Raw genomic sequence first — 24083 nt, forward strand, 5'->3', positions numbered from 1 at the left:
AGAGAAAATAAGATGCAAGAAGTCTTGGGGGAGGTGGAGAGAAGAACGTGTAATATCATGACATCCAGTATTCAGGTTAATGGAACTCTGTTCATATTGTACTGTGTTCATCTCTTTAGACAGAGTGCTCAATTGATAACATGTAACTGTGGCTTGTATTAAAGCACACCTAATCAATACTTGGCTTAGCCTTACTAATTGCCATTGTGTTTTGATTCACTGCATTGTAACGGGGAGATTCAGGAGGCTTTTTCAGTCTTCCATTAAGTTGTATACAGATAACTGAGCAGAATGGCCATGTCAAGTTTGTCAAAGGCAAAATACCAAAGCGGAATTTGAATGCACATTGTTCCTCACCTCTGCACTTCTGATCACCCGCATCTGTGCGTCACCCCAGTGCAATCTGGGTTCAGTATCAGGATGGGAAAGACAAACATATTCTCCCACCACGTGTTGCAGCAATTAAAGCTGTTTCTTTTCAGGCAACGTCAGCAGACAGTTAACGTTTGTAGAAAAGGGTCTTTAATTCAAGTGGGCTTTGCAGAGAAGCATTCTGTGTGGTGGTTTAACATTCTTCAGGCCATGGTTAATTAAAACCATTTCCCCTGTAAGTAGGTAGGGAGGTATAACAGATTTTTAATGCTCTGTGGTTTGTAGAGTTAAGGTGACCCTGGTATAGAAATCCAGCTGACTTAATTGATTTGTCACCACTGTTTAAATAACACCCCTCATTGTAATCCTCAGCTGCCAGAGGAAAGCTAAGAGGAGGTGGATAAGAATAAAGGAGAGGAAGGTGAAGCAGTACAATTCAAGAGAACATATTCATTACTGATTTACAAGCAGAAAACTAGAAATAGCACAATACATAGCTGTCTCAACCCACTCACTGTTGTTTCCTGGAAGCTGGGAGCTGTTGGTTTCCAACAGATGCGTGTGGCAGCCTCTCCACCTTGGTGCCAAGCAGGAATTATGGTGTATTAGGGACAATCCAGGTGCTGGAGAGCCATGCTGATTACCTGGAGATCCCACAGGATATGCAGAATGACTCTTTTTGTTCCCGTTCAGAAAAGTTGGGTAAATATGAGTGTTTCAGTGGTTAGAATGTTTTCTCATACTCTTCAGCACTAAACATTTGATTTGCCTTAAAAATAGTCCGTGGGCTCATGAAGCCCAGTCCTTTCTGTCAGTGTTTTTGGCAGTGCTTATGCATGAATATTGCACAACTTTAAAATGTAGCTCATCTTGTGTTTTACAAAGTTCCTTTTATTTTCACACTATTTCCAGATTAAATAAATCAGGTTTTACTGCTGGCCCCAAGCTAGACTAGACCAGGGAGCTTCTGCATAGTTTGTTTTAAATAATTTAATACGATGTGTTTTTGAGCTCCTTGTTCTTTCTCACATTTCTCTCAGTAGGATGTGTGCACACAATTACCTGAGGGCAATTTGAAAGCCAGTTCATGTAGTGGTGCTGCAGGGCCCAGCCTTTGCCAGGTGTTTCCTCCCAGGTGAAGCTGCGGGAACTGTGTTGTGACCACTGTTTCCCCTGCTCTGAGCAGCTCTCCCCTTCAAAATAAACAGCAGGAACACCCAGGTGCTCATTCTTTTTAACCACATGGGACTGTCTGGGAGCTGAGACCTCCGCGAAGACTCTTTACTGCTGATTTTCATCATTCGCATCCTCTAAAAGCCAGTTTAAAGATGGTTAAACAGCAGCACCAGGGCAGCAGGATTGCAGAGCATCTCCGTGTAGGGGTGTTCTTCCCTGGCCTGTCCCTGGGCAGCCACCCTCTGTGCTCATGCACTACTGCTTGGTAGCCACAGCAGAGCAGCAGCAAAGCAAGAAAGCCTGCTTCTAAGATACCAGAATAAATAATAATTAATAGTGAGATAAAATCAAAGTGGGGAGGAATGTCTGTGTTTGTTTGACTGAAGTATTGAGAGACTTCTGAACAGAAATCTGAGCTTTTCCCCCATTGTGGATTATTAGTACATAGTATGGAGAGAGCATCTCCAGGGGACTCTCACAAATTTAATTGGAGCTTCCCGAGGTTCAGGTTGGGGTGTGCATGCAGATGTGCACACAGCTGGGTGCATGCACAGATATCTGCTCCAGCAATCCTGAGCTGTGAGATGTTTGCTGTGTGCTGGCACTCAAGTCTCCTGCTTTGTGGTACACTGGCTCATTTGTAGCCAGCCATCCTGTCAGCTTCTTAAGCTCTTTTTAATGGTTCCTCTTTTATCTCCACCTTTCTGTTCAGAAGCACTCATGAGGCTTTGTTAGGCCTTTTTAAAAAATAAAATGATTTGTGGGTTTTTAGATGGAGGTACTCAAAATTAGCAAAAACATAGATTCAAATGACAATAGTCTTGGACACTTCACATCTCTAAACCCTGTTTCTGTATTGCTCTTCTTCTTTCCCTTTCCCCAGGAATTCATTTTATCAGAAGATTACAACAAGATGACACTAGTGAAGAGTTACCAGGGTAAGAACCATGGTCTGTGCTAATTAGTCTGTATTGTCATTACTTTCTATTAATGTGCTCTTAAGGGGCATGAATCAAAATATTCTCCTTTACTGTAATTTTTTAAGCTAATATAAATGCTGTTTTTATCGATAGATCAATACTGTGCTTTGAGATTGCAAGACTGTTACTGAGCTATTTCATGCTCTATTTTTCATTTGAAGTGTACCTTAGGAATGTCATCATAAACAGCAAGCTGTCGAAAATCCAAATGTGTAGAGGGAAGAGGAACATTAATTTTTAATATTTAATAGTATCATGCACTTAATGAATTTATGTAGAAAGCTGACTGTCTTTTAGGGATGTAGCTTTTGGGACGAGTACAGTTGTATTTCAGTAAATGTTTGTTTTAGTAATCTCAATATTATCAGTGGATATCTGCCATACTAAAAGGTCCATATCTTTTCTAATTCCACTTGGCTATTTATTAATGGGATGTTGTAAGAAACATAGCTATTTATCTTTACTAAACTTCTGGAGGACACCACACTTAGATCAGGTATCCTTATAAAAGTAACATAATAGCTACCACTTATTTCTACACCTTTTTTGCTGTTTGACTGAGAGGTGATGTATTATATGCTAAGAATTATGTTTCTGTAGAAGTCTCTGACCTGTTGGCTTAAGATCTCTCTCATACCTTTCACATATATATTTACTCATGTATTTGAGTTTCTGTATCTTGAAAAATTGAGAGAATAATTTAAATCTCTAAATGGAGGCTTTGGGGAACACTTCGTAACCTTTAGATTTAAAGGTATGAAGAGAATCAAAGAACCATAGAATGGCTTGGGTTAGAAGAGATCTCAAGGATCATCGAGCACCAACCCCCTGTCACACGCAGGGCTGCCAGCCACTAGATAAGAACTAGATCAGATCGCCCAAGGCCCCATCCAACCTGGCCTTGGACACCTCCAGGGACAGGGCATGTACAGATGGGCATTCTCCTGGTGAGACCAACCTGGAGGCAGGTGTTGCCACTGTGGAGGCCTGTTGTACCAGGTGCAGGACTCTCAGACAGTGTGTTAGAAGATTTTATTTGAAAGCTATGTACTTATTTTAGGGCAAGGTAAGTGACATCTGTGCCCAGAATAGGCATCATTTCAGGTCTAGGGCAAACCATAACCTGCAGAAGCCATTTTTCTTATGGCAGTCAGAGACCACAGACAGTGCCTGCTTTCTTCATAGGAGAGATGCTCCAGTCCTCTAATCATCTTAGTGACCCTCCTCTGGACCTCCTCCACATCCTTGTTGTGCTATTTTTGGGTGGGGAGAACAGAGTGTGATGAGCCAGGTTGCTGGCATCTCCTAAATTTGTATGTGGGAGGGGTATCTGGATAGTAATCCCTGTTATAAAGGGGTTAAAGAAGCAGTAGGTCCAATGTTCTGTGTTCTGCGCATCGCCAACCCTGTCAGCAAATGGTTGTTTTGGAAAAAGAGTGCCCCCAGGTACTGTTGGAGATGTATTTTTCTTCTCCCCCATCTCCTCCCCACTTAAGAAAGGCAGACTTATTGCCAGTGCTGCAGATGGGAATGGTGGCCAGAAAGGGGGAAGGCAGATCTTAGTTCTTTGCTACAGGAAAGGTGTTTGGGATAAAAGACAAGACTCAGTGAAGGGCTGCTCACAGCTTGCTACAGTTTTATCATACCATGCACCAGGAGACACTTTGGTAGGCACAGCTGCCTCCATCCTGACACTGCATCTTTGCTTGTGGGGGATATCACTGGGGATGGAGTGCAGCAGTGCTGCTGAGACATTGCTGCAAAGAGAAGGTGCCTAATTGCACCTGGCAGCCTGGGAGAGTGTTCAGGGAACGGAAATGTAATCTTTCTAGTAGGCATGCCATGATCCAGCAGAGATGAGCCTTCCTCACCTGTCTGTGGTGACTCCCCTCCACAAACCTCTCCAAACCGTCCTAATATGGCCATGTAAAAGTGTAGGGGATGGGATAGGTAGGAAACAATGAGGCACTGTTCTGAGTAGCTGAAGCTGCTCTAGTGGCTAAAGCACTAATTGTGTCTTAAAAAGCCAGTTGTATGTCTGCCAAATAGTCTGCTGGTGCATGTGATAGGCTGTGCTTTACTTTTGGCAGGAGTCTATGGCCAGATCTGGTATCGTGCAGCCAGGACATGGCTGGCATGGTACCTTGAAAGTTTTGTTGCAAGGCTGTGCCTGGAGTTGTGAAACCTCTTTCTTGAAAGGAATCAAAACAAAGAGGTTAAGTTTGTGGCACTGTAATTCAGTACTCCATGGCAAGTTATGGGACATTGACCTCTCACAGGAAATAACTTCTTTCTTTGCATGAAAAAGAATGGCTCCTGCTTTACCTCTTACTCATTTTTGTTTATTATTTGCAAGATTATTCCACTCAATAGGATTTCTGGATCTATTTCTGCCCCATGCCATTTGCAGCCTTCCCATTTCAGGAGTGTCTCCTGTCTCCTTTCAGGCCAGCTCACGCCACCTCCTTATTACTGCTCTCCCTATGTACAACCTCTTGTTTTGGACTTTTCTTGCACATTTTGGACTTTTCTGTGCATCCCCTTTACCCTGAATGCTCACAGTCCATCCCTTTTCTTTGTTACTACTAAACCTATTTTCTCCAGGCATGGCCCCTCCATCTGTCCAGTCTGCTCTTTGCCCAATGCTTGTTGCTGCCTTCTCTTAGGAATGTAGTTGTCCTCTTGCTCCTACCTTCCCTCTGCAAATGGACCTGCATCTTCCTCCTCTCTGCTGCTTCTCTGTGTTCCCTATCCCATAATCTTCCCCCATATGTGGATTCCATTCTCCTACTGGCCTGCTGCTCACTGTCACTTTCCCTGTACCATGGCAACAGCCACCCTCCATTCCACTTCTTTGTGCTGTTGCTGCACTGAGCAGTGCTGGAAGTGTTTTCTCCACCTTTGTCTGCACACAGTGGTCAAGCCTTCCGTGAACGAAGGACCACCATATTTTTGCTGCTTCATGTCTCTGAGCCTATACTAATCCTAGGGCCAAGAATTCTGCCTTGCCCTACTGTCAACTTCTGGAATTTTTCTTTAAGCATCACATGGATCACATTCTCTCTAAATGCCAAATGACTTCCACCTGCATTTGTCCTTTCTTTATTCCCTGGCTTAGGTGACCTCTACCAGGCTTTCACTCAGTTCAGATATTTCTGACATCAGTGTGTGTGGCACCAGCTAATGTGTGGGCAGCAGTGCTGAATTTGCAAGTTCTTTTTGGGGAAGGAGGATAAGCAAAGTTCTCTCATGTTCCACTTCCACCACGAGATGTGTGCATTTCTTTAACATCTTCTTCAAAAGCAGAGCGAGAATTGCCTCACCATCCATGGGCTGTACTTCTAGCAAAAGGTCCTGCTTTACAGAAGAAGCATTAGCAGCAGATATCTGAACATGAGTTCGGTTGCAAGCCAGCCTAGCTAAACATTTACCAACATCAGTGCTGAGTCAGTAACGATCATAACAGACACTAGATATTTGCAAAGTATTTAGTGTGATAGGTCCCACAAATTTCTTGAACACCTTGTTAAACTTCATGAGGTTTCTGTGTCTAGTTTTGGCCTCCTGGGATGAGGAAGTCCCTGAGTAGGGCCAGTGGGGGACTGCCAAGTTGACAAGGGAGTGGGACACGTGGTGTGTGAGGAGAGACCAAAAGGGTTGGTTTTGCTTGGTGTTAAGAGAAGGCTGAGATGGGTCTGACAGTGGTCTACAGCCACACAATGGGAGGGTGGTGAGGCAGTGCCACGTTGCTCTTGGAGGTGTACGGTGAAAGGATAAGAGGCAGCAGGCAGAGATTGCAACACAGGAAAAAAAATGTTCTGATTTGATTTGTTTTTCAAAATGAGGGAGGTCAAACGCTGGAGCAAGTTGCCCAGAGAGCCTGGCACGTCTCCATTGTCGATAAAGAAAACATCCCTGAGCAGGCTTTGAACAGCCTGATCACAGCAAGCTCTGCAGTCTTATGGCAGTGCCTCAGCCTGTCTGCAGCACTGTTGGAGCACACAAGCCCTCAAGACATGTTTGTGATCTCATCGGGTCCTTGCATCACCATGGATACTGGCATGGCCCTTTCTGCAGTGCCGCACTGCACTGACTGGCTCATGCAGGTGCGTGCAGGCAGATCAACAGATACATGAAGCCCTGCATTAGTGCAATGGGGATCATTGAGTTTCTTACCCAGAGAAGAAATCTGAAGATAGAGAGATCTGTTTGCAAGCCTTGTATTTTAACATAACTTGTTCCGCATTGTAGAGTTTGGTCACAGCTCTCATCTGTGCTTTATATTTGTGCAGGGTAGACAGCAATCTTTCCATATTGTTCTTATTGAACTTCTCTGCATTTCAAACAGAGGGTTTGGAGTGGTTGTTATGCTTCCAGAGATATTTAATGTTTCCAGTGTGTCAGCTTCTACACTAAGAAACGCAAGCAGCCCTCTTTGTGCAAGTCTCAAAACAGCAATAAAGCAGTAAGCCTGTGGATTGAGGAGCACGGCAGGCGCTGTTCACTTACAGCTGGGGATAATTCTGTGTGTCTTTCAAGCCACTTGTTTTTATAAAAAGTCATCTCAGTCAGCACTTCACAACCAAACCCAGTGGTCATTCATACAGAAATCTTTCTATACAAGCCTGGGTTCTATTGGTTTAATGAAAAGCTTTTGATGACTTTGTTTAGGTGACAGCAGAAATTTATTCATTCATCTGTTTTATTCATTTTGCCCAGCTGTGATCTTTTCAGTTTTTTTATTATTGTTTTCCATATTCTTTTTTAACTGGTTCCCATGCAGATCTAAAGCTTCCTTTTGATGTAGGGTTGTGCCTGTGCATTACTCCTCCTTCCACTGAGGTACCACGATCCATGGCCAGATCCACTGGAGCTGGCAGTGTGCTGCTTCATGAGAATCTGCTCCGCCGTCTAAAAACCAGCTCAAAGCAGATTTAAATACAGCCTGGGGTGTTTTCCACAATGGCAGCTTTGTGGATGATGGTACAGTGATGGAAAGAAGACTTGTGTTACATCAGAAGATGGATGGCTCCTGTAGGCATGCAAGGAATGAATTACGAAGGCTACTCCAAAAAGTAACGCCTCCTATTTTATTACATTGGCCCACAGTGTCAAAGGTGGATGTTGGTTGGATGGAAGTACAGGTTGAACCTGCCCACCAATATTCTATTCCATGTTGTTGCTGTGTAACAGATGGCAGTTGAGGGGCAGTCTGACAAAATGACATATCAGAAGTGTGTATGAAGGTGTGTCACTGAATTCTTCCATGCAGAAAAAATGGCACCCACTGACACTCATTGATGCTTGCTGAAAGTTTATGGAGACAAAACAGAGGGTGTGAGCACAGTGAGGTGGTGGGTGGTGCGTTTCAGCAGTGAAGACAGCAATGCAGAAGACCAGCAATATTCTGGATAGGCATGCACAGTTGTCATACCGTGTAACGAAGAGGGTCTCAATCAGCTCATCCACACAAATCAGCGAACAGTGGTGACTATGTTGAAAAATGTTTTGTAGCTGAGAATTTGGTCTACAAAATAGTGTTATTGTGCTCTTTGTAGTTGTTGTAGTTTCCATGGAAATAAATAGGAGGCGTTACTTTCAGAGCAACTTACATTAATTTTGATTCTCTTCTTCCTCAAGCCAGTGTTTAAAATTCAGGGGAGGAACCTCACTTACATGGTAGCTCAGGTCAATAGGATTATCGAACATCATTTTCTTCTATAGGAAAGAGTGAGCAGATGACTATGGAATGGCAGAGCTGGGTACAAGGGGATGGCATTTCCAGTGGTCTGCTGCCCATGTGTTCTTTGCCATGTGACTCTTTGTCTGTCTGCTTAATTTTCAGCTCATCAAAGCAGGGTCATCATGATTCTCTTTGTCCTGGAGATGGAGTGGGTGCTGAGCACCGGCCAAGACAAGCACTTCACCTGGCACTGTTCAGAGAGCGGCCAGCGGCTGGGAGGCTACCGCACCAGCGCGGGGGCCTGCGGCCTACAGTATCCTTTGCTGAGCCCTCCGTGTTGGCACTGCCCTTTGGCCCTTAAACAACTTTTCTGTTTGCTTTTGGTTTGTTTGGTTTTATTTCTAACTGTCCTCCAGCATTTGTGCCCTGTGTAGGTTCAGTGTTTTGTGAGAAACTGTTCTCTAAAGCCAATGTAAAAAAAAAAAACAAAAACACACAAAACAACTGTCTGCTCTCCTTGCTTCGTCTCTTTAATGCGGGGTGGCATATTTAGGTCTAAGCGAAACAATGGGCAATCTGCAACCTGTTGTGGTCTGCCATTGTAATAAATAAGGACAGGGCCTTCGTTTTAAACATGCAGCACATTCTTTTTTTTCTGAGAAATGATGGTATAACAAAGTAGGTCAGTGATCAGGTCAGTGTGCATTTGTGCGTGATGGTAAGAATTAAATGGCTTTAATATCAAATAATCAGCACTCGTCCTTCACTCTGGAACAGCCCACTGTGCACTGGGAATTTGAGCTAACTAAAGAATAAATGGCTCCAGAAATGGCACTCAAGTGCCTTATTCACCTAGAGCTGCCCCAGCTGCCTAGCAATAAAAGAAATATTAATTCAGCTTTATTGCAAATGAAAAGGGATGTGGAAAAGTATGAGCTCTTAGGCTGGAAGCAGGGGTCTGCATAAACAGACTTTTTAGTGGCCCATAGCATATGTGGTGTAGATGATATGTGTTGTGCTACTTTGCAGGAAATGAGACTGACTCAGAATTAAATAAGGGAAGTATATGGCCTTGCATTGTAATCTCGGGCTGAATGAAGGGCAAACTGATCTAAATGGCCTACAGGATGAACTCCTTTTTAGTTAATTTTCTGAAGAGCTTAGAAAGTGCAATGCAGGAGTTTGTTCTGCCTTTCCTAAAGCTCCCTAGAGAGGCAGACTGCTGCAAGAGGTTCCAAATTATGGAGGACTTTTTAATTTGGGTTATTAGATCCTTCTGGTGGAGGGCAGGGGACAGGACAACCTTTGACAAATACTGCAGAAAAACTTAGCAGAACCTGTTTTTCCAACAGTGTCATGTGTGCACTTGATCAGTTGAAGCAACTTTTCCTTAAATAAGCAATAAGGAATCTAAATGTGCAATTAAATCAAATGAGGTCAGAATCAGTTGAGATAGATGGTTCCTGTAGGTGGATGTTACTCCATTTAGAATATGGTGTGTGGTACATCTGATGTAGCCAACACTTGCCAAATATGCCATGAAAAGTAAATTAGTTCTTGCATCATAACCGTGTTGCCACCAAATTGGTATTAAAAACATTTAAGGAGATATTCATAGAATCATAGAATGGCCTGGATTGAAAAGGACCATAATGATCATCTAGCTTCAACCCCTCTGCTGTGTGCAGGGTTGCCAACCACTAGATCAGACATATTCTTCTGGAGGACTTCTGTGACATTGGGTAGTGTTCTGAGAAAAGATGGGAGCTGTATTCATATACTTAAATATAATGAAGAAGTTGAAAACAGTTCTTTTAAACAATACGGGGAAAGAGGAAGAATGAACACCATCCAACTTATGCTGGAGATACTAGGGAGATGAGACTTCTCATTGATGACAAAAGGCTTATTGCAAGGTTTGGTAACTTTGTTTTTTTATTTTTTCTTTGCTGTTTGGTTTAGCTTGGGGAGACTGCATTATTGATATGAACAACTATGAGGTTAATACCTAAAAATACACTCTGTTTACTGCCTTGAGATTAGAGTGCTATTCACAAGGTTTTAGAACGCTCATGTTAAAAGAATTAACAAGCCACTAAAAGTAATGCATAGCTTGTGTAAACAGTCTATGTTCCTCAGCATTTATGCATCAGATTTGATGTGGAAACCCGGCACGTGTTTGTTGGTGATCATTCTGGGCAAGTAACCATACTCAAATTAGAGCAAGAGTCTTGCAGCTTGGTGACGACATTTAAGGGGCACACAGGTAAGGCTTGAGGAGGAGACCCTACTTGGTTCTTCACCTGTGCTCTGCATCAAGGTGCTATAACTATCCTGTGAAACAGGAGTGTGAAAGGGAGATTAAACTGTCACTATCACTCAGGAAAGCTTGTTCTTTATTGAGGAAAACAAGAAAGGGATCAAACTTCTGAAAAGTGTAGTAAATGCCATGATCAGTAGCTCGTTAATGCAGAGTAAGGATAAAAGTTGCAGTAACTCTGGGGGGAAAGATGCTTCCTGGGGAAAGACCCATATGGGTGGATACTATTGCCCAGGTGGGTTAGGTGTATCTTGGATGAGCTTACTGGGGATGCTGGCTGATTGCTTCCCTACTTGGACTTGTGCTCTATCACACTTTAAAACCGCAGCCCTAGGATATAAGCTTGCCATGTAATGGAAGAAATGGTGGGCATTGCTCAGCATCCTCTCTTCATATCCCTTCTCTTTGACTGCATATTTGTAGTTCAGTCACAAGGTAGTTCAGTGCATGTGCTAAGGCACTATGAAGATGCCCATAATCATAGAATCATAGAATCATAGAATGATTTGGATTGGAAGGGTCCTTTAAGATCATCTGGTTCCAACTCCCCTGCAGGGACACCTCCCTCTAGATAAGGTTGCTGATAATATTCCCCACTTGCTTCTCTTCTATAATAAAATCTCTCTCCTGGGAATGAAATGGAGATGAAAAGCTGTGCAATCACACTGTGACCATCATATGGTGGCTTTCTGCTGCCCATTCTGCCCACACGAGGCTGCAGAAGTGCAGGGCAGGGCTTCAGTAGGATTTCTAGGCTGCTGCTTACCAAATGGCCAGTACGGTGGCTGCATGGCCCTTGCTAGAGAGACCCACATTTTTCATCACTCTCTCTTTTTTTTTTTTTTTTTAATAATGTTTAAGTATGTATCTATATGTTAAGCTACATTCTGTAATTAATTGGCTGTTCTATGAATCTCCTGTTTCAGGTGGTGTCACTGCTCTCTGTTGGGACCCAATACAGCGAGTTTTGTTCTCAGGCAGTTCTGACCATTCCATTATAATGTGGGATATCGGAGGAAGAAAGGGAACAGCCATCGAGCTGCAAGGACATAAGTACGTTCAAAGCCCTTCCTCCTACCCCATGTGGAAGCAAAAACAGCCCAGAGGTTACAGTCTTCACATGGCTTTAGCTTGTATGTGCGACTCCCCTTGGTCCTTATACAATGAGAATAAATGGCTTATAGTAAGTTTTTCAGCATCCAGACCATGGGCTGATGTGAAAGTCTGCAAAAGATAGTGAAAGAAAGCACAGTTACCTACAGTCCAGAGTGTGTTATGTGGGAGTCTGCACCTCAGTTGGAAAGGAGGGGTCCACAAATGAGAACAGCTGCAGGGAAAATTCCTTCTTTTTTAGGTGTCAGGTTATTTCTTTCCTTCCTTCCCCTAGAGGGAGCATCAGGCTTGGACAATTAGTCCTGTTTTGCTGCATGTTAACCATGTGTTTTCCATCTCACTTTACCTGCAGCCTGAAATATAAGGAATGTTCTTTACCCATATGTGCCTGCAGCATCTCCTTAATGCAAAGAGGCTTCATCTTTGCACATACAGACCTCACAGTTGCGTAGTACAATAGATGCATTTGAAGAAGAGTAATCTTTTTCTGGACATTGAGTAAATTAGAGGTAGAGTGTCACTAGCTGTGATCACTTCCAAGCCTTTTAAATACTTACAACAGGTTTTTGGTGCATTGACAGAGCATATATGTGGGAATAGCATGCCAGGCTCAGATTTGAAGAGGCAAAATCCCATGGCTGTTTTGGTCTGACAGTATTTACAGCTTCTTATGTATTCATACATTTCTCTTGAGTGATGCTGCACTCTGCTGGACATTTTTGTTGGGCCACTGGGATTTCGGAGCGCTGCAGAGCTTTTGTGAAATCCCTAGATCATCCTCATACCCTAACACTGATGCTTGCTAATGCACCCCTGCTACATTTGTTACTATGGAAATTAGATCTTTTAGTATGAAGTTAGCATCTGGATCTTAATCCATAGCGTGGCTGTTGGCTGGCTCTGTATAGTATAGAGACCTGATGGCAGTGGGGACCAAGGAATGTCACTAAGAAATGGTGACATTAGAGTCAGCAGGTTGGGTTTAAGCTGTATTATTTTTCACATGCAGCTTTTTGTTTAAAAGAAGGAAAATAAACTGAATCTTGGGAAGGCTTAGAAACAATTTAACAATTCCTATATTATTTTTATAATGCTTATTAGTGCTAAAAGAAAAGATTCAGTGGTTCTTCAGCGCTTCATGTCTAGATGTTGCAGAGATTTACCAAAACCAAGTGTTACTAACCTACTGAAGAGAATGGACCTTATTAAAGCCACATTTATGCACTCAGATGTGCTTTGGGAAAGCCCCTGAAGCTGCAGCTCTGTTTTGCCTTTCCAGCTCAACTCTCAGTTTCAGGAGCAGTGCAGCCAGTTATCAGAACAGGTCCTTGATTTTGTGGATGTTGTCCAAGTGAGCAGCGCTCTGGTTTTGGTTCCAACTGGACAGCAAAGGCTTACGATAAATACCAGAAGTGCATTGAGAATGGGAGAAAAAAACATGCAGGCAAATGAATGATTTACACTGCCCAGAGATGCTGTGGGGGCCCCATCCCTGGAGGCATTCAAGGCCAAGTTGGATGGAGCCCCGGGCAGCCTGAGCTGCTGGCTGGCACTGCCCATGGCAGGGAGTTGGGACTGGTTGGGCTTTAAGGCCCCTTCCAACCCAAGCCATTCTATGATTCCATGGTCCTATGATTCTTTATTGTATGTTTTGTCCTTACTTTTGTGCTAGCTTTAAATGGTTGATTAGTAACTGTGTTGTTTCTTTTCCAGCGATAAAGTTCAGTCTCTCTCCTATGCTCACCACACTCGGCAGCTCATCTCTTGTGGTGCCGACGGGGGAATAGTTGTCTGGAACATGGATGTTGAGAGACAGGAGGTAGGGGCATGATTCTTGCTGATTCTGTCTGAAGCAGTCTTGGGAAGAAAGTGGCCTTTCTAACGTGTGTAACTTTCAATTAGAACAAGAACTTTTCAGACATTAAAAATGTTGTTGGATATGCTCCAGTTCTCATACAGCAATTATGCCATGCCTTTGATAATATGGTACAGGGGAAATTATCTGGCAGAAAATGTGTATTAAGTAAGCTGCTAAATGGTTTCTGTCCTTTACATTACTGCTCTGAAGGTGTCCTCTAAGGATGTGAGATGTTCTGCTTTATTTTTAAGGACATCATGAGAAATGCTGTCATTTCAGAGGTAAATGGATGGATTGATAATTATTGGAATTTTTGTTCAGAAAACAGAACTAGAAAGTTCTTTGTTATCTCTGGAAATGTGCAACCCAGTGTTGGTTTCCCATCTATTCTTGCTGAAAAGACATTTATTTATGGCTTCACTCTCACCTGCTACTACTGGGCCTTGCTACTCTTTGGAATTGGGTAGATGACAGCGTTGCTGATACAGGCAGTAAGATTTCACTGACACGTTCCCAACCACCTTGGTGCTGTGTGGCCAACGGATGCAAACAAGTGCAAAATGTACCCCAAGTCTTTGTGCTGAGCCTCCGCTCAGCAATTTTGAAGACCTGACTCAGCAGGACAAGTGAGAGAATCGGGCTCCAGCCCTAGCCCTGAACATGGCAAATCCTGGTAAAATGAGTCATAGCGAATTTCTGCATGGGGGTAACAGCTGTTCCTAATGCTCTGCCCTATTTCTGTGGGAGGGCGCTGAGGCCCTGAATACCCCTGGTGGGTCAGTTGGGGCAAGGTTACTCCCAGCCAGTGTGTGGCTGTGGCTGGGAGAGATGCATCTGGAAACACACGTCTGGGTACATCCCTTTATGTCTTCCTTCTAGTGTGTGGTGGGGAAGACCACTGTAATTAAGATTAGAGAAAAGCAAGGAAGGATAAGGGCAGCAAGTTTTTCCAGCTGCTTTTGGCAGCACAATTTGTAATCAGCTTTGCTGCTTCTCCACGAAGGTTTTGGTCTCCCCGGGTTGTGCATGTCTCCCTAGAGCAAGGAAAAAAGATAAGTGGAAAATTGGATTTAAAAACCTGCTCAAACAGACCTAAGCAGGAACTGAGCTACTCTTGCTCCCTTTTTTTTCTGTGAATTAGCATTCCATTTGGCTCTCTTTAATTGCTAATCTAATGGCTGATTATGTCATCAGCTCCAAAAGTGAAACAAAAGCAGAGTGGGTTTCTGCCTCCCAACAGATGTTTCCTTTTTGGTGCAGCCTGAACATCCAGAAATGGAAAACTTACTTATTGGCAGCCTTCAAAAGACTGCACTAAGGGTTAAGACTGGTTGGTTGCAAAACAGACAACAATAATGTGAGAAGACTGGTTAAAAAGTGGAGAGGAAGTATAATGAGCTACAGGAGGGCTTAGCAGCAGGTGCTGATGTGTGTGGTGCTCTCTGACTATGGCAATGTGGGCTCGTTTTTGTTATCCACAGCACAGTAGGGCAACCATTGTGTTAAACCACTTCCAAACATGAACCCTTGAGATGTGATTATCAAATACTTGGATGTTGGCTTTGCTATTTTTCCCCTTATGTAATTTTTGTTGTTGTTTTTTTTTTCCACTGGATGTGTGCTGTCTTCAGTTTGATATCAGGTTTTCCCACGTCTCTGCGATTGCACTGGAGTGAATTATGCCATTTTGTTGCTTGATTCCTTATTTTTATCTATTTTTAAAAAGCTGTGAGAAGAAAACATCTGAAAAATGCTGGAAGCTGTGTTTCTGTTTGACTACAAAGCAGTTCCTTGTCACAAGCAAAACATCTTCATGTGTAGTGTTCAGATGCAGATCTGTAGGCATTAATCTAAAAGACTGTTGTGGATAGAAAAGACAGGGATTTGCCCCTACAGTATGAACAGCATTCAAAGTAACTGACAGAACAAGCTGAAGCTCAGAGTTGCCTGAGTTTATTGCTGGGGGTAAAACTGCCATGGGATCTGAGGGTCTCCATCCTCCTTCCCTTATCTTTGTCTGGCTTTCATAGTATTTTTAATTCTCAGTCTCAGCTGCATTTCTTGCCTTTTTAAATTACAGTATGGAAGAAGCCAAATGCAGTTTATTAATGGGGCTTCCTCACTTTGAACTTTACTTGGTATTTGTTTAATCTTGCCCAGTTGGGGCTGGGTAGGAGCATGCTGAGGCAGTGTTGGGAGGGTTGTCCCTCTCGGGGGTTGGAACAGGCCTGCTCACCAACACCACTTTGGGCTGAACCCTTGTCCTTGGGGTCTAGTCCTGCTGGTGAGGTAAGAAGAGCAGAAGTCATCCCCCATCCAAGAACTCCTGCTAAGCCCAAATAGGACAGATGGATGGACAGACAGATGGAGAAGAGTCAAATAATAGAATCATAGAATTTTTGAGTTGGAACGGACCCTTAAAGGCCATCTGGTCCAACTCCCCACTGCACTGAACAGGGACACCTACAGCTCCATCAGGTGCTCAGAGCCCTGTCCAGCCTGACCTCAGGTGTCTGCAGGTATGGGGCATCCACTGCCTTTCTGGGCAGCCTGTGCCACTGCCTCACCACCCTTATTGTAAAAAACTTCTTTCTTATATCCAGTCTGAATTTCCCCATTTTCCCTTGTTGTATCACAAAAGACCCTACTAAAGAGTCTGTCCCCTTCCTTCTTACAGTTCCCTTTTAACACCGAAAGGCCGCTCTCAGCTCTCCCTGGAGCCTTCTGTTCTCCATGCTGAACAGCACCAGCTCTCACAGCCTCTCCTTGTAGGGGAGGTGTTCCATCCCTTCGATCATTTTGGTGGCCCTCTGCAAATGCAGGAACCACGACTCTTTTGGAGTCTCACGTCCAAAGCTGTGTTTCCTTAACTCTGTGGGGAGAAGCACTGAATGTCCACCAGCAAGGCACGTGTCAGGGGACCCAAGTGTAGGGTAGGAGGTCATTCTCTTCCTCCGCAAGCCCTCCAGCCATTTCAGGCATTTCCTGAGCTCCTTCAGTGTCTGGTGAGAGTGCTTCCCTGCAGGGAGTCCATCCTTGCTACTCTTCACAGCAAAACCTGGCTGCAGGAGGGAGAAAGGCCTTTAATATTTTCTTTATATTCTTTAAATCTTTTTACCCACTTCATCCACAGCATGAGTGCAAATCTGTGCATGGAATTAGGAAACAGAAAGCTTTCCTTTCATCATCTGTATGTGAAAGCAGGGAAAAGAGGTGTTTGGGGTTTCAGGCTTCTTCAGAACTTCATCTTGCCTGCCTTGTTAGATTTGCAGCACAGATATCTCTAACAGCAAGAATGCCTCTTGGAGTAGCTTGGATACTGGAAGTACTAATTGCCTCCAGTGCAGATGGTTAATGCTGTCCAGATAAGACATTCATTTTTAGATACTTAATTCCAAACTTGAAGAGGCTGGGGAGGCTTATTTGTTCCAAGGTTCTTTTTATGGACTTATAATCAGACTCTGCTTCATGTGGTGGATGAGAAGTGTTCCTCCTGCATACTTTTACCTTGATCAGGTAAAATGATCAGTGGGGAGTTCTAATCAAGTTCAGCTGACCACATTACTGCACTCCATCACATCTTCCTTATCCTGTCCCTGGGTTGTGGTGGAAGTTGATTTCTCATGTCCTCCACCTGTGTATGTGTGTGTTGCAGACCCCTGAGTGGCTGGACAGCGACTCCTGTCAAAAATGTGACCAGCCTTTCTTCTGGAACTTCAAGCAAATGTGGGACAGTAAGAAAATAGGCCTCAGGCAGGTTTGTATGGGTCCTTTGCTGTGTCAATATGATGCAGTTAACCTCTTTCTCTCTCATAGTATGTTATGGTATCTTTTTTTCCTATAAAGGCTTGAGAACTTTCTCTTTGTTCTTCCAGCAATAATAGGATAGTTTGAGCTCCCCTCAATGATTCATGCTCATCAGAAGCAGAAGGTTTTTCTCTCTTTTTTTTCTTTTTAATTTTGTCAGCCTGTCCCAATAGCAAATGTGTATCATAGAGTCTGAGCTGAGTAAATTGTTTTGGGACTGTCTGTAGCTTTAGCCATGTGGGATTTTGCTTATTGTCATCTGAATCTGTTGTAGAAAAAATTTGCAGCTAATTCTTGGAGATCGTGCTGGAACTAAAGCTGTTTTTAATGGGCTTGGGTAAACATCTGTAACTGTTTAAGCTGTGTTGGAAAAGGCTTACTGGTCTGCTTGGAATACTGCTGCACATCCCTACCCAACAGGAGGGGGCTGTGGATTGTAATCTTCTGGGAGAGGGGCATGAAAAGGCAGGGAAGGGTGACCTCGTGGGCCCTGAAACAGGTGCCTGGGTCACAGCTATGCTTCCCTTTCCCCTTTATTTAATGCTTGTCACCACAGGGCCTGGCTGTCTTATGACAGGCTTGGCAGCCCTTTGGTCCTATGCAGTCAGTGTGTGAGAAAACAGAATACAGGTAGTATCAAAATGCAGGAACAGTGGTGCTGAGCAGTGGCTGAAAATGGCCAGCAGGGTTGAGTGAGATGATCAGGTGATGTGTATTTGTATTTAGACAGAGAGGCTGAGATGAGGCTCTGGAGTTATGCTGTACCAGTGTACACTGTCCTACTTTGAGCTGGACATATTTTAATACAATACCTATTGCTCACTGGGGGTGTAGTCCCCTACTGCCCTGAAGAGAGACTCGAAAGATGGACATGGCTAGGAGAAGGTGGGTGTTCATGAAGATGACCATTTTCCTTCATCTCCCATTGGAAGAATAGCTTTCCTTTTTGCTGCAGCCTCAGCTGAGCCCTGCGAAAGTGAGATGGGAGAGCTGGGAGCAGAGCAGCAACTCGTCCCCAGGCTCATGACTGAAGATGTCCTTTCATGTGTTGTCTCCTACAGCATCACTGCCGCAAATGCGGGAAGGCCGTCTGCGGCAAGTGCAGCTCCAAGCGCTCCTCCATCCCGCTGATGGGGTTTGAGTTTGAAGTGAGGGTCTGCGATAGCTGCCACGAGTCCATAACGGATGAGGAGTAAGTGTGGGCACCGAGCAGCCTAGAGCTGGAGTGGGACAAAATGCCTGTAACTGGGAGGGCCTGGGTGGCCCGAGTGGCTGCAGGGCTGGGGAGGGAGCAGCCAGTGGGATGGTCCCTGGGTCCCATTAGCAGAAGAAGTCCCATCAGTGCCTAATAGATGAGTGCTTGCTTTAAATGCTTGTTTCCTTGATACCTGGCAGCCGTCTTTTTTGCTGATTTGGGATCTCTTTCTTCAAGGCGGGCGCCCACAGCTACTTTCCACGACAGTAAGCATAACATAGTTCATGTACACTTTGATGCCACTAGAGGATGGCTGCTGACCTCGGGGACAGACAAGGTTATTAAGGTAGGAGGGAGGAGATAGCTCTAGCTTCTGTACTTCATTTCTTCTTCTTCTCCCATGGGAATCCATGTATGTCCTAGCGACCCTCTTCCACACTGATCTCTCTCACACCAACTGATACGCTTCTGCCCAAAAAAGACCACAGAGATCTTGGTCTGTAAACCCAAAGGGATGGGGACGAGATTAGTCACGGCCAAGTAAGTGCTAACAGTGCCCTTTCCATAAAGAACACAAAACAGTTTTTTGGAGTGGCTTATGTAGTTTGTGAGGCCAGGTTAACAAAGGACCCGCAGATGTCAAAACTCCATGCAGAAAAGTAGTTAAAATAATAAGTGTGTAACAGGACTTCAGCAATTAAAAACAACAACAGTAGAATCATAGAATCATAGAATCACAGAATGACCTGGGTTGAAAAGGACCACAGTGATCATCTAGTTTCAACCCACTTGCTATGTACAGGGTTGTCAACCACCAGACCAGGCTGCCCAGAGCCACATCCAGCCTGGCCTTGAATGCTTCCAGGGGTGGGGCATCCACAGCCTCCTTGGGCAACGTGTTCTAGTGCATTACCACCCTCTGTGTGAAAAAGTTCCTCCAAATATCTAACCTAAACCTCCCCTGTCTCAGTTTGAGACCATTCCCCCTTGTCCCATCAATATCCACCCTCGTAAACAGTCATACCCCCTCCTGTTCATACACTCCCATCAAATATGGGAAGGCCACAGTGAGGTCTCCCTGGAGCCTTATCTTCTCCAAGCTAAACAAGCCCAGTTCCCTCAACCTTTCTTCATAGGACAGGTGCTCCAGCCCTCTGATCATCTTAGTGGCCCTTCTCTGAACCTCTTCCAAGAGTTCCACTTCCTTCTTGTGCTGGGGGCCCCAGGCTTGGATGCAAGAAAAGATCTACCTTGTAATTGTGTTACAACTGCTAATCACACAAGTTAGCAATATGATATGGGTTTTTATAGCTTAAAACCAGATATTAACCTGGCTTATAAGGGGCCCATGTCGAGTGATATGAGTGTTGGAAAATGAAATTAAACTTTGGACCTGGTGCATCCCCCTCTGGGCACGTAGCCTCCCTTAAACAGAAATTAAAAAGTGCAAATTGGTTTTATATATTGTTATATTTCACCACTACTCACCATGTTATGATATGTTGTTGTATTAACAGCTGTGGGATATGACGCCGGTAGTGTCTTGATACATCAGTGGAACTTGAAGGGTGACATTTACAGAAGAAGCAGATTTCCTAACCCTAATCATTCTGCAGAAGATAAGTAATGCTGGGCGCATATGGCGGATGAGAAAGGAACTCATGTGTTTACAACGATGTATGTCCTCTGCTTGATCAAGGTTGAACATTTGCACGAAGACTCTTTCCATTTATTCTCAAAATACACAAGAAGGTATTTTTTTAACTAACGGTTTGTACGATCTGACTTCAGTTGTCTTGAGTTTGTTTGGAGAATCCGTGTGCGGTGCAATTTTTAGTTTTTATACATCGTGATGTCAGGATACTTGCTGCTTTGTACCGAGGGTTCTTGGTTTGTGTCAGTTTCCAGTGTAAGGCAATCGGCTCTCCCCACCTGTGTGTTTGGGATGTTCCTGCTGACAGTGCTCGCTTCAGCAGAAGAGCTCCAGGCACGGCACTGCACCTTCTGTGGTCACATCACCAAGCATCTGATGGACTTGCAATTCCTAACAAGGGCTCTACCATCCTCTTATCCTAGCAGACATCATCTGGAGAGCATTTTGTTGTTTTGTTGTAGCTAAAGCATGGCTTCCTGCCACTTTCCTTGCTGCACCAGTTGCAAAACCCAGGGGCCAGGTTGCTTAGCAACTTATTTCTACAAAAGCTGAAATAGTTTTCCAGCTCAGAGCATTAGAAAGAGCACACGGACCTGCTTGGAGTCTGATGAGGCTGAGGAGGATTCAAATGAAATTATTGGCAACAACTTTCAGGAGTGTGCGCAGGGGAGTGGGGGAGCAGATCTAAAACTGATCTGGAGTTGAGAAGTCTGTTTTACCTCTACCTCTACCTTGTGCAGCAGCATTTCAGCATTTGTACCTGTCTGTGTTGTTGAAACATGAATTTGATTTTCCTGTTTTCCATACGTTTAGTCATATTTATTTTTTAAAATGCTGATGATGTTTTTATTAATTTCCTCTCTAGATCAGAAACTGATATTGCTGAACAACACTTATTGTCCTGTTGTCATATTTGGCGGTTTCTTTTAAGAATAAAGAAGTATTTAAAAAACCTGGATTGACCAAACTTGTCCTTTTAAAAGGAAAGTGTCAAGATGGAAAAACAAAAGTTTTGCTAAAACTGTCTTAAATGAAGAGTCATCTCTGGGTTCCTCTAAATCCATTTTGCTTTTTAACACACTATTGGCAATGCTCTTGATCTGCAGGCTGAGTGTTTCTGTATCTCCTATTGACACAGGGCTGCTGTTGGTCTTTGTGATGAAATACAGCAGTCAGCAGCACTCAGCCTTGCTCCCATTTTGCACTTTGCTTCTCCCCTCTTGGTGGGAGATTGTGGTGTTTACCACTATAAAGCACACTGATACACAGAGAAGAGCTGTACGCCTTCACTTGAGAGAGAATGCAAAAAAAAATAGAACTAAAAAGGTAAGTGCCATTCATAACATTAATCTGAGTCTGAGGAGCTGCCTCCATGAAGGTAAATTCTTCAGGGGAAATTCTTTTTTTTTATACATCCTTAAATGGTGTTCAAGCATTCTGCAGCTGGTTGGTCTGAAATGATGCCACCCCGGCTTTCCTGGCTGTACAGCCTGTTGTTGGTTCCCCTTTGTGCAGCAATTTTTTTAAAGCACGTTTTCAAACGTATTTCACATCTCACTAAAAAGACTCACTTTCCTGTTTAAATGTTACTAATCTTTAAGCCCTCCTACTTTTTCTTTCCTGGAAGTTAGATGCTTGTTTCCTCTTGGAAGGCATGCAAGATGAGCGAGTCTACTGCCAGGATTTCATTCCAGCTGGAGAAGGTGTGTGAAACTTTGCTGGCCTGTGCTATTCCACATTACCCTGGTCTCTAGGCTTTCTGGCCAGACTTGCTCTGCTGCCACAGAGAGTAATTCACATGGTGGCAGAAACTTGGGAGCGCTCAAGTAATCTTAAATCAGCATTCAGCTCTGTTCCTGATGAGCCATAATGGCTGCAACAGGCCTGGGCCAACAGCATGAATTGTGCTTAAAATCAGTGGAGCTCAGAAGTCTGCAAGCTGAGGATCTGCTCGGTGAATGCCCAGCCCTTCAGGACACATCTTATTCAAACAAAAGTGAGGAACTGACTCCAAAGATGCCCAAATTTTGGAGCAAGGTATGTTTTGAACTCCTGTAGTAAACTCTTGTCTCCATCTTCCCGAGGAGCTGTGGTTTCAGTGTTGCTTATGGATAGACATTAGGTATATGAACCCATTTTGCAAACCTTCCCTTGCTGTTTTTTTCTAAATAAACTACCTGGAGAGTTATTTGGGTTTAACTTAATGCCCTGTTACCTTGCAGCCCCAGGTCAGACTGGTCGTGACTTAGAAAATGATACAAGCTGAAGGAGAAGCTGGGGAAGAAAGAGAAGCATCTCTCTTTGCTTTTACCTTTAGAACTGTAATGTAGTGATGTGAAGGGAAAATAGGTGTGTTAACTCTAACGATGTTTCCTTTTATCTATCTGTCAACAGTTTACGGGCTGTTTCAGCCCAGTTCCATGAAACAAGCAGCATTTCGTATTGTCTACCTATGCTTACCTTCCTGTGTTGCATGACTAGCGTAACCATATCCATTTATTTTGTCTTCTAGATCAGCAAGAAAAGGATCCTTATTGCCTGGTCCTTTTCTTTCAATTATAACTCAAATAACAAACGTGAGCTGTTTTTATTTATTGTATTACTGGGGGAGGGCTGTGTCTTTTGGTACAGATGTAAGCCACACACTTCGCCCACATGGACTCAAACAAAAAGCCTCTCTTCCCCAGGGCTGCTGAACTTCAGCAGCAAGCTTTTAGCACTATATCCTGCTGTGCCAAAGGGCATACAGACAATGCTGGCCTTCCCCTGCTCTTGATTTTAGAAAACCTGGTTTTCATTTCTCTCTTAGCTGGTGTTTCTGCAGGGGAAAAAGCTGTGCCCTTCAGAGAACCTACCCACCTGGTTTTAAATGGAGTGGAATCCGTAGTGTCCATGCAGGTGGTGAGGAAGGCATAGGTCGCACAAACAGCCACGCAGGTGGCTGAAGGAAGGTAAACATGAACATTTGCCCTTATCTGGTGGGTGGCAGCCCTGCCCAGGGCAGCAGGGTTGGAACTGGATGATCTCTGAAAGTCCCTTCCAACCCAAACCATTCTATGGCTCTATGAGTCTATGAAAAGAACGTGGGCAGTGTGCAAGGATAGTACCGATGGTCCTTCTGGAGCAGGAGACTTAACACCAAGGTTAGAGATTTTGAAACAGGAGAGGGCGTAATAGGAGTAAAAGTCTGTCAGTCAGAATAACCCCAGATGGCGGCATTGGTGTCCTCATCTGCTCTCATTCCTGTCTGTTGCTACTACAGTGAAGCCCAGTTGACCTTCTGCCTTGTGGACGTCAGCACGTTGACTCCTGGCACAATGAAAGTGGCAACAGCTCTTCACCTGAGAGCGTGGCATGAATACGTCCTGTACTGTGAGAAGGAGAGATAGATGCATTCCCTCTGCATGGCTTGGCTGCTTATAAGAAGATGGATGGCCAGCCACACAAAAAGGATTGTACATGATCCAAAAAAATGGAAAAAGAAAAGTTTATGCCTGCTGAGGGTGTCACAGTTGGAGAGGAATAAGCAACTTCTCCCTCAGCTGTATCTAGAGCTCGGCCAGTACAAGAGAGACGTGGATGTACTGGAGAGAGTTCAGCAAAGGGCCATAAAGATCATGAAGGGCCTGAAGCACCTCTCCTGTGAGCAGAGGCTGAGAGAGCTGGGGCTGCTCAGCTGGAGAAGAGGAGGAGACTCAGGGGGATCTCATCAATGTCCATAAATCTCTGAAGGGAGGGTGCCAGAAGCCAGAGCCAGGCTCTGTCAGTGGTGCCCAGTGCCAGGACCAGAGGCCATGGGCACAAACTGGAGCACAGGTTGTTCTCTGAACACCAGGAGCCCTTCTGTGCTGTGCAGTGACGGAGCACTGGCACAGGCTGCCCAGAGGCTGTGGGGTCTCCTCCTTGGGGATCTCCCAGAGCTGCC

At 44.2% G+C, this 24083-nt stretch overlaps 1 protein-coding gene across 2 annotated transcripts in view; it reads left to right on the forward strand.

Annotated features, from left to right (window-relative positions):
• The window catches only part of WDFY2 (WD repeat and FYVE domain containing 2), a 64554-nt gene extending 43592 nt beyond the window's left edge, over window positions 1-20962 (forward strand). Inside the window, exons 4-12 of one of the 2 annotated variants that reach the window (XM_010728780.4) lie at window positions 2432-2486; window positions 8374-8524; window positions 10365-10477; window positions 11458-11584; window positions 13358-13463; window positions 17158-17259; window positions 18371-18501; window positions 18742-18850; window positions 20022-20962. In XM_010728780.4, coding sequence (XP_010727082.2) covers window positions 2432-2486; window positions 8374-8524; window positions 10365-10477; window positions 11458-11584; window positions 13358-13463; window positions 17158-17259; window positions 18371-18501; window positions 18742-18850; window positions 20022-20051 — 924 coding nt within the window. In that variant the 3' untranslated portion in view covers window positions 20052-20962. The remainder of the gene's footprint in view (window positions 1-2431; window positions 2487-8373; window positions 8525-10364; window positions 10478-11457; window positions 11585-13357; window positions 13464-17157; window positions 17260-18370; window positions 18502-18741; window positions 18851-20021) is intronic. The other variant, XM_085215923.1, reaches the window with a different exon arrangement.
• Window positions 20963-24083: the final 3121 nt, after the last annotated feature.

Source organism: Meleagris gallopavo, chromosome 1 (assembly GCF_905368555.1).
Source record: "Meleagris gallopavo chromosome 1, MGAL_WU_HG_1.1, whole genome shotgun sequence".
Classification (NCBI taxonomy): domain Eukaryota; kingdom Metazoa; phylum Chordata; class Aves; order Galliformes; family Phasianidae; genus Meleagris; species Meleagris gallopavo.